The sequence below is a fragment of the Cryptomeria japonica genome, chromosome 2, assembly GCF_030272615.1.
Source record: "Cryptomeria japonica chromosome 2, Sugi_1.0, whole genome shotgun sequence".
Classification (NCBI taxonomy): domain Eukaryota; kingdom Viridiplantae; phylum Streptophyta; class Pinopsida; order Cupressales; family Cupressaceae; genus Cryptomeria; species Cryptomeria japonica.
In genome coordinates this window covers 169,993,171-170,004,258 of record NC_081406.1, presented here as the reverse complement: position 1 = coordinate 170,004,258, position 11,088 = coordinate 169,993,171, and the positions used below count along the sequence as shown (strand labels likewise).

The 11,088-nt window shown below is 34.3% G+C and overlaps 1 protein-coding gene across 1 annotated transcript; it reads left to right on the top strand.

Annotated features, from left to right (window-relative positions):
* Positions 1–224: 224 nt before the first annotated feature.
* LOC131065946 (uncharacterized) lies at positions 225–3,421 on the top strand. The gene is made up of 4 exons (XM_058000550.2): positions 225–448; positions 595–1,587; positions 2,907–2,984; positions 3,089–3,421. Exons 2-4 carry the CDS (start codon positions 1,051–1,053, stop codon positions 3,137–3,139), a joined length of 666 nt encoding a protein of 221 aa, XP_057856533.1. The 5' UTR covers positions 225–448; positions 595–1,050; the 3' UTR covers positions 3,140–3,421.
* Positions 3,422–11,088: the final 7,667 nt, after the last annotated feature.

Genomic DNA, 11,088 nt, shown 5'->3' with positions numbered 1-11,088 from the left:
CAAATATCTTATCTACATTCCCGAGAGCGAGAAAGATAATGACACGTGTCCTTCATATGATTTTCTATTAGTAATTCATATTTTATTCAGGAAATAAAACTTAACCGTCGATCATTTGATCCAACGGTGCCAGCGATATTTTGAAACAATTTCGAAGCGAGATAAAAATAGAAACGTTGGAGGCAAAACAAGTTAATTAAAATAAAATAAAAATAGATCACAATTATATACAATTCAAGAAAGCAGGGGAGAAGATACTGAGAAAGAGCAGGAGGCGGAGTGTGGAAAAACCCGGATTAAAATGGTTCGAAGGGCAGCCATTAATGGGATTTATGCAATTGAATCATCTTTTGCAGAGTCTGAAGATTTTAAAAAATTCAATCTTGGAGCATTTGGCCCTCTTTTTCGAATTTTCTGACGAGAATTTACCCACCTTTTTGATGTTTAGGTAAGTCGGCATCTTCGATGGTTTTTCATGCTATCTGGCTCACTTTTGCACAAAATTTATTGAGGCTCTTCAGCAGTCCTAGTTCGATTCTGAATTTTTTCAGTTTTGTTTTCGGAGCGCTGAAATTTTGATAAACTTTTGTGCAGGTGATCCGTATTTGTTCGAAGGATTAATTGGAGCCCTGTTGATGGAATTGGGAACTCGAACCTATTTTTTTTAGCAGAATTAATTTTTTTGCTGCCATAAAACTTGCTTGGAGAACATCTACGGGTAAAAATTGAAGATGTTCATGTCTTCTTTTCAAATAAACTATAAAGACGGCTTCGTGAAATTTTGAAAGGAAATTAGTAATTTGCAGTGTGAGGATGAGGATTTTGCAGAGAGAATGGAGGATTTTGGGGGGCTTTTTTAAGTATATGCTCTAAATCTTAAGATTTAAGATTTTTTTTTGTAATCTGTATAAATTTCTGTGTTTCTGCTTCAAGTCCGAGGATTCAAAGACTTTTGTCATAACTTTTTGTGGTTTTGCTTCAAATCCACGGACTTGCGGGTATTTTTCTCAGTCTGGACTCAAATCTGAAGGATTGTAGTGTTTTGTCAAAATGGATATGGCGGTAGAACTGGAAAATCCAATTCCTCGTGGAGATTTTTTACCGAAATGGGGAATCCGCAAGCGAATGAGTTGCGTCAAGCCACATGTTAAGCAGGCCGAGGCCGTTACAGATAAGAAGTCCGCTATTCATATGGACAGGCGTGTTTTTAGAGCCAATAAAGAAGAATATGCTGCCGAGTTAACAATATCCTCTCAAGAACATCACTACCAAGTGAAATTAGCCGTTGATAAAAAAGTGTCGGTGCCTTGCAACAACAGTTCTCATTCCTCCGCACCTCGTCCAGAAAGGAGTACCAGATTGCAGCATCCGATAAATAATATTATGAGCACCAGGAGCAGCAATCATACTGACCAAACCAACATAATGCAACATAGCAAGCCCTTGAATTTGGAGCCTCTGATTTGGCCAAAAATTTGTCTGACCCTGCCTCTTGGCCAGATAGAGGAGGATTTTTTAGCAATAAAGGGCTCGAAATTGCCAGTGAAGCCCAAAAAGCGCCTCAAGTCTATTCAGAGGACAATCCATGTGAGTACTTGTGCTTTTCTCAACTTTTCTGTCTCAATTTTTTTGTTTTCAGCTTTGAATCAAATAAAGAACAGAAAACATAATCAGCTTCTTTCTATTTTTGTTGTCGAGGATTCTTAACGAGCATCTTTCTCAAATTTTAGCTTATTTAATGAACTCATGCAGGAGGCTTCCTAAAATTTCATAGTAGGGTTTTATCTAGTAAACCTTGGGAGTCCTCTACAGAAAAATAGTCTAATTTCAATTTCTATATTGTAAGAAATTATCTAAAAATTCAAACCGAGCACACAGGGCATTTGCCTATAAATCTGTTAAGCGGTTGCAGCCCAACTCCAGAACTAGAAATCTCTCTCCTAAACAATGTTTGCTGGGAACTCTCCGGAAAAGATTCCCATGCAAGTCACTGTTTCTTAGTATCAACTGAGGCATAAAAATTTTAGGAGCTCACTCCATGGTATCTTGTCCTCACTGTTGTAGCTGGCATATATATATGCCTGTATTACAAATGAGATCCCAGGTGGGGAAGGAATCCGGACTGACTTTTCATGTATGCTGGCTTTTGAGAATTTCCTAGGTATTAAACATGCCCTTATGTCTGGACCGTGCTGTTTTCTCCTTTTTCCCTATTATACTGTCATTAATTTGAAAAGGATGACCAAAATTTGCCACTGTTGTTTTATCTTTCCAGAATTGTAAATTGCTCATTCCTAATCCATTTGGTTATTTTCATGTCCAATTGGCTTGCACCCCTTGATAATGCTGAGATTAAAAGTATATTTTGTAAATTTTTGTTTATTCTGTCTTCAGGCAATGTAGAAAAGGATGTCTATATTTTTCAAAAGTTAATAGAGTGGACATAATGCTACACTTTGCATAAATCTCCTGCTTACTAATCTTAATTTTCAAAATATCCTATTTATTCTGGATTTTTTTGCAAAACATGATCTCATAATTCTTATTCTTTAAACCGTGTGGGTTCTCTGGTAGCAGTAGCAGTTGTCATTCACAGTTCTGGTAACATTGATGAATACTATGTCTTTAAATGCACCTTTTAAAGGAAATTTTAGATATGCTTGACAGTTTACCTACAATTCGTCCTGTCAGGCAACTTCTGATGTGTTTTTTTTAAAGTTGAGATGGATATTGTCCACCAAAGGGCTATCAATGACTATGAAGCTGTTCAGATGCTTAGACATGATGTCGAATTTAGAGTAGTCTTAGTACATGATATGCCAAAGCAGTTGTTACTTATGATAAAAGAATGTTAGTTGTCATAAAGTGAAGCACTTCCATTTATTATACACTATGATTTTTTGCAGAGTGTTAGCCCTGGTGGTTGGCTCAACGATATTTCTCAAGAGCGGTATGAAGTGAGGGAAAAGAAATGTACAAAGAAGGTAATTTCTCAGCAGTCTCTTGTCAATTTTGCGATCACTTCTCAAAGGCTATTTATGCCTTCATTGCTTCTAGCACTAACTAATTCAATTTCTCCTTGATGCAGAGACCAAGGGGTTTGAAATCAATGCGAAAAGCAGAAAGTGATTCAGAATAATCAGGCAGTTCCATCTCAACTGCACTCTCAGCTGCATCTATCATACATGACATTCAATCTCATTAATTTGTCTGATGACATGAGTTTCGTCAATTAATTTGTCTTCCAGGACTCACAATCAGAAGCTAAACCTTAAGATTCAAGGAGTCTTCAATAGGATGTACCATGTGTTTGAAATGGAATGAAATGTATACAAATCAAATAGCATCAACAATGTTGAGGGATGTAACATTTCTGAATAAAAAACCTATCTCAAAGCAATATCAATGGTTCAATTCTTTATTTGTTTGGGCATATTCATATTGTTTCAACTTTCAGCCTTCAGGAATTCTTTCTAAGGCTACGTTTCAAAGCATTTGTATCTATCTTTACTTATAAACTTCCCTAGGACTAGTAATTCTTGAAAATTATCTGTTAAGTTGCTTCACAATGATTCCTTAAATCTTTTGCAGGTTTCTGACTTTCATCTTGATAGCTCTGCGAGCTGTGCCAATTTTATTTGAAGTTGGTGTCAATTTGTTTGGCGACATGAACATACATTTTGATTGACAAGTATAACATTATCAGACTCTTCATATCAATCACGACGTGTTAAGAAATTGCTCCGGTATCTTACTAATTTTTTCCTCATGTGATAGAAAAACTAGTAGCAGACTTTTTCCAAAGGTTTGATGTAGACTATTGAACCATGTTTGAACAATGCATATGACACTTCATTGCATCCTCATGGGCAATTTGAATGCTTCAGGCTGGATGCACAAAACTTGAAGAATATATATAAAGTAATTGGAAATCCTCTTGTGGATTTCCGCAAGGGTAGTTTTATGTGTTAATTGGTATCTGGTTTGCCCGTGAGCTGAAAAACACCATGCTCTAGAAATTTTGCAAGAAGCTACATCCATGCTAGCATGTCTATAATTTTGAACCCAAATGCTCCTAGACTGTAGAAGAAGCTAGTTGCAACATGAGACCATAGTCCGGAAATTTTAAAATGTCGCATTGTTTTCTTTGATGACAAAAGGTTACATAGTGGTATTTAAAAAGGAATGATTGTGTCATGTAATTTCTAATCTGTGGGATAGGAAGCATGTTCAGTTTCATTAGATATCATGATGGTATGCATACATCTGTTAAACATGTCACATATTTAAGGATCTTTGGATCTATCTATTTGTATATACAGAAAATATTATTCTATTTTTTTCTGTTTTCTCTACAGATGTGTTAGGCCGAGTTCTTCATCAATAGTATTGTGGATTTTTTGAGTTCCACAGAAAATCCAATAATTTTAGATATATTTTTAAAAATATGAATATACAAGGAATAATTTTTTCTCTTAGATTGATTATTTTTGTTATAAATTCAGCTACCATTCAAACTTAAGATCTTTCAATTGTTGTTGAGGTGCTCTATCACTGATCTACCAACCATCTTACTAACTAGTCTTCCCGTGTGGTTAATTTTTCAATTACTTCCTTAAGCCAGACTATAGGTACTTGGGATCCTATGGCTAGATCTGGCTTTTTTGGCTTAGACTCTGATACCATGTTAAATTTTTTATGGACGAGCTAGAATTTGAACCTAATACTGAAATTTTCTACTATTAAACTATCGACCTCTTGATAATTGATAATTTGATCCATCTTTAATTCAAATGTGACTCATACTCTTAACAGCTCTTAAATCATTATACTAAAATAAACACCTGAAAATTTTCATTCCTTCAGATCTGATTTCCATTATACTGAGCATTCTGAATCGCTTCTAAACGTTTTAACAGTCGTCTTGTTAGATTTAAGCCTTTTAAAAGCTTCAAGTACATAGTTTTGGGTCTTGACAACTATAATCTCAGGGAAAAATGGATGGATAAGAAGAACAGATCGAATTCGAAATCAGTAGTGTGTGCATATATCCACGAAGGATATGCAAAATTGGAGAATGATGGAGTTTCATTAGATTGTTTAGCTGCTTGTCTGGTTACTCAGGATTCACAATTGTTGATTTCTCTGACATTTTTATTGTCGATGAATACAGACCAAGTACTATAAATGCTTTTTTAGGTATTCTATTTTCATTTCTCTTCTGGGAACTAGGGCTAATTATTATTTATATTGAAGCAAAAATTACATAGAGACCAAAAGGAACAGGGGCTAATTCTTACTCGTACAATTTTAACAACTATCATCTGGCAGAAAAAGTGATCATGGCAATATATTGAGTTGAACACAATGAGATGCGTAATTACTCCAAATATTTTATTTCCATATCCCAGTCTGGGTCGTAGGATTTCAAATTTATTTTACTGTTGATCTGACTTCATATTCAGGCACATTAATATCATGCAGAATTAGAAGCAAACTTCTAGAAAAATGTGATTGAGGAATACCGACTTAACTTGACTCGTTCTTTGAAATATGGAAGGTCAATACCTAAACATTAGGAATATGTACTTACCAAATTTGAGTTCTAAATTTTTTGCATGCTTATTTGAATTGGAAGTTCTGTAATTTTCATATAAAGCTCAACAGCCCAAAACTGAATTATTTTACAAAGTGAATAATTCTTAGGAAGAGAGATATCCAAGGTAACTGTTATATCTTTCTCCTTTATAATGATTTCTGAGATGATTTCGGCTTAGACCAAATGAGACATTATCTTATTGGTTATCTTTGGCACCATTGTCAAATTAACTTTTTTCAAACATCAGGTCAATTTTGGCTTATAAAGTTGATTGATTGTTTGACCCTTAAATTATATAGTCAAGATCCTTTTATCTCTATGCTCACATGTTTTTTTTTCAAACACGGATTTCCTTCCTCCATAGAGTTGGATATTTTATGGAATTTTGATGACAGAAACCATGAGCTCCATAAGATTACCTTTTATTCTACCTTTACTAAATCTTTTGATATTCCTGTGCAGAGCTACAGGGCACACAACATATGCATTGATACTTGTTTCAGTCACTTTCTTCAGCATATTACAAACTTTTTTGTTTTTTGTTTTTGTTTTTTTATAGATCTAGTCTTTTGTTGAAGGACAAAGTAGGTATAACAGCTGTTAGCAGGCTCCAAAACAAAAAAGTTAAAATGGATTTTCTGGTAGGTAATACCAGGTAGGTACTTGAAGATCAACCATCACAGAAGTATTAACCAGATCTAGATAAGGACATGTATATTAAGGCCTTAAGGCACAGGCAACCAAATAAGCGGTAAAAGATTCTACAGGTAGTTAACACAAATCAATGTGACGTGACAAATGAAAGATCCTATGAGGGGTAAGGCACATGGATGCACATGAACCAGAACCCAAGTGGCAGCTCTGCTTCACTTCCATTGATGATCAAGCATCACAGAAGTATTAACCAGATCTAGATAAGGACATGTATATTAAGGCCTTAAGGCACAGGCAACCAAATGGGTGGTAAAAGATTCTACAGGTAGTTAACACAAACCATTGTGACGTGACAAATGAAAGATCCTATGAGGGGTAAGGCACATGGATGTACATGAACCGGAACCCAAGTGGCAGCTCTGCTTCACTTCCATTGATGAATTCAAACCATGCTCACTGTGGACAGATCACACTCCTCCTACCCAATTGAAGCCTATTGGGTTATCTTCATTGGTGCCTCATCGTACTAAGTGCTATATTTCCTTGAAAGTGCCATCCCTGTCTCATATAATTCAAAGCGTTACAGAGAGGACCCTACCACGTGCAAATATATTTAATTGAATGAACCTGTATTTTTTTAAAATATACTGTATTATTATGTTAATAAAAACTTAACAAGGCATCAATGTATGGCCGCGGCTATTCTGGCTTCAAAACAGATCTTTTGTACAGCGTGATAGCGACGTGTTAGTCCATCACAGCCGTTTATTGCAAAATTGACGGTGTAAAACGTGCGACTAACACGCGTGTTAGTCAATCGCAGCCGTTTATTGCAAAATTGACGGTGTAAAACGTGCGACTAACACACGTGTTAGTCAATCCGTACTGTCATTTTGGAACCAAAATAGACGCGTCCTCAATGTATGTGTATATTGTACAAAATAAAATATAATATGATTAGAATATTTGATTATTTTTATAAAATACAAGTCTTTAAATTGAAAGATATGTTTTTAAAATAAATTATATGTATACATTTTATAAAATATATATTGTAAAAAAGTACAAAACTTAAATAGATTATTCTCTTTCATTTCTCTTGGTGTTGGTTTCATAGTTCCTTGGAACGTTTGGATGAAGGAGAATTTGTTGCAGCAAAAGACGGATGTCAATTCTTAATATTCAATTATTACTCTACTTTTGACAAGCTAGATAACAATGATATGCCTCTTGACTCGCACCAATAATTTTTTCTCTTGGAATACTTCAGGTCTTATAGAACTCCCTGGAAAGTATGCTTTGAGAGATGTTTGCCAAAGATTTGCAACTCTAGTGTTGCTTGCACGAGTTTAAGATTGTTAACTTTTTGCTATTTATTGCTTGTTGTGTTATTTGGTCAATTAGCAGCCCCTTTTTAGTAGCAATCATGACATGTGTTATGGAGGGGTTGTCACCTATTTGTCTCTTAAGTGACACTTGCATATGACCAACCATGGATATGACGTGACCAACCAAGTGATTTATACCCTCTTCATGTAAAGTTTGTCCCTTGGTTGCTACAATTTTATTAGTTAACACAAATTACCAACTTAATCGACCAAGCATTTTCCATTTTGCTTAAAAGTGCTAATTTCATAACTTCCCCATTCACCACGGTGGCGCCAATTCAATGTTATCACTTATATGCTTACACACAAAAATGGTAAGATTCCTAAGTTAGGGTCATCTCTAGACCTAGACCTAAACTCAAGGGTTCATTCATGATGACCTTGCCTATGTTTCCTCTTTGAAAATTCGAAGTATTTGTAGTTCACACACAATATTAGATAAAGTTCATTATCTCCTCTACACTGGGAACTCCTTTGGACATTTATGATGACCTTGCTTATGTATTCCCTTTGGAAATTCAGAGGCTTTGTAATTCACAGACCAATTTTAGATGAAGTTCATTCTCTCCTCTAGTATGGGATCTCTAATCTCTCTTTAAATCATGACTATCTAGTAAACAAAACTTATTTAGTCCAGTTATGATACAATTTTATATCAAGTGTTGGTTAGTGTAGGAAGTTGTTCCACTACCTTAACTTCACTTCAATATTTACATGTTTTTCCAAATCAACCAAGCATTTAGGTCAATCCACAACCAAATTGATGAAAAATTTGTATTAAAAGATGATTTTGTTATCAAAGGTCTTCAATTGGTCTTTTGACGTGGAATCAAATTCACAAGTAAATGGTTTTGATTTCTAACATTATGGTCTAATGCATATACACGCATTACTACCTTACATAATTTTTTAAAACAACCAAGCATTTAGGTCAACCCCACAACCTATCAATTTTATTTATTTTATAATCACTTGTATTTTATGCTATCCTTAAGCTCTGGTCCAAGAAATTCCAAGAAATTGAGAACCTCAAAGATAATTTCTTTAAACACATCCTTGATGTCCCAACAATATATGTTGGTAACATGTTTAACTATATGGTTACTCAAGAGTTTCTAACTTTCTAGACCTCCCATATCGTCCATCATATCCACAACTCTAGAGGCTAAAATGACCCAAGTAAATAATAAAATGTTATGGTTGGACATACCTTAACAAAAATATTAGGTATAGATTTAATCATTCATTTGTCAAGATGGGTATAGACAAAGAAGATGAGAGCTAAAGGTCAAGTAGAATTTAGGAAGACACAACATGTCATATGTTACATCTTCACCCTCACACCTATTATTGTGGAGGATAAATCAAACATTCATAGAGTTTAATTTTATTTTGTGAATTTTTACAAGGCATTTGACATAGTCCTATGACATTGGGTTATGGACAATCTTAACTATTTGGTTATTCCACCTCTGGAGGCTTCATTAGTGATGAAGCTATTGATTGTAGGTTACAATAATAGTTGGTGAAATAGAGGATATTTAGAGTACAATGGGTGTTGAATAGACTTTCCCACTTTCTTCTACTTTTTTGCACTCTACATAGATGAAATAGTGGAAATCATATCAAATACACTAAATGATACACTTGATTGTTTACTATTTGGAGTGTCTATTTCTATCATCTATTTGAAAATGACATTATCTTGATGTCCCACTTAGTAAAGGATTTTCATAGTCAACTTGATATTTTAGCCTTGTTTTTCATAACCAACAACTTAAGGTTAATTTGTAAACAAAAAAATTGTGGCTTTTGATGTGAGTATTCTTACTTACAAATATGAGAAGGTTGATGAACTGATTGTTCATATGTCTACCTTGTGGTCCTTGTCTTTGGTCCACACTCCAACTCAACTTTAGTTGTTGATTTGAGACTAAGTTTATTATAATGCTTGAAAAATAATGATTTCAAGTTTAGTTTTAGGACACTTAGACAAAGATCCATCTTTTTCTTTCAATAGTCATTCCCGCTCTCTTTTATTCTTGTGAGGATTGGGGCCCGTACCTTTAGGTTGTGGATTAGAATCAAATAGAAAGTGTTATGATGCTATATAAACATGTTAATGTTAAGATTCAATTTCTCAAGCTAGATCATTTTTGTAGAGTTTAACATATCTAATCTCATTAATTTAGTAACATTCCATTGGTGACTATGATAAATAGGTTGAGATTGATGCCTACCCCCTAGATTAGTAATCTTAGGTACATCTTACTCTTACATCATTTGTGGTGGTGTTGTCTTGTTGTCATATGAAATCCTCCTCCTTAATGAGTCTAACTAATCTTGATATTTATATGCCATTGGCACAAATATTTTTAGTGAATACTTCCTATCTCTATAAGGGATAGATAAACAAGGGTATTCGTATATAAACTTATTGATCCTACCTCTAACTCTCATTGACAGTACCTCAAAATCCACTACCTTCCAAACCTCTATACCATTTTAATCTATATCTCTAGATTAGTAATGGACTTGTCTTGCCCCACCATATATCATACTCTAGCTACCTTGGAACCTAAAGGTTACTCTTGCAAAACTCAAAGTTTATCCTAGTAGACTCACATTGAGACACACAAATACATTCCTCAAGAGCTTGGCATTTATTATATATGCTCCTTATAATAAGAGACTAAGAAACATCTCTTATTCAAATGTTCTCCCTACTATGAGGTTAAAGGATAAATTTTCCATCTATTTAGAGACCTGTTGGTTCTTTCTAGTCTTTCATGACTTATGAGGACCAAATATGTCTTTCTCAATTCTTATGGGAGATGTTTGATTCTCGTCAATAATTTTTCATAGACATATCCACCAAAGGGGTTCATTCTAGATTCTTTTAGTATTTTGAGCCCTCTAATATCAATAGGAAGAGGCCCCTGGCCAACTTCCATGTTCATATAGTAGATCTATGATGTGTCACAAACCTATTGACCCCTCTAATCACACATTTTCTAAACCTTGAATATTAGAAGTGATATTAAAACCTTTATATATCACCTAATAAACTTGTTTTTCTCTTATTAAAACACTTTTTTATTTTTCATTTTTCTTAAAATATGTTTATGTACTTTCCTTCTTCCACTTACATTACATCACTTTAAAATCACACAACTCAATTTTAATTTTCTATAAACATTAATACATAAATTTAAATTGTGTCCATGTTTTTCACTTGGAAAGGTGGACAACAATGACAATCAATGACATGCAAAATTACATGATACCATGACTAGAATAGTAGAACATGTGTGAATCTCTAAAATATTTTTGTAATAGTATCTAATTGGCACAACTTTAGTCATTTGTTTTTCAAGATGGGCAGAGACAAAAAAGATGAGGGCCAAAGGACAAGTAGGATTTAGGAGGAATCATCATTGTATAGAT

Coding starts and splice junctions, on each gene's coding strand:
- LOC131065946 (XM_058000550.2), top strand. CDS start 1,051: ATGGATATGGCGGTAGAACTGGAAAATCCAATTCCTCGTGGAGATTTT. Junction 1,588..2,906: donor CTATTCAGAGGACAATCCAT/GTGAGTACTTGT, acceptor GATTTTTTGCAG/AGTGTTAGCCCTGGTGGTTG. Junction 2,985..3,088: donor AAAAGAAATGTACAAAGAAG/GTAATTTCTCAG, acceptor TCCTTGATGCAG/AGACCAAGGGGTTTGAAATC.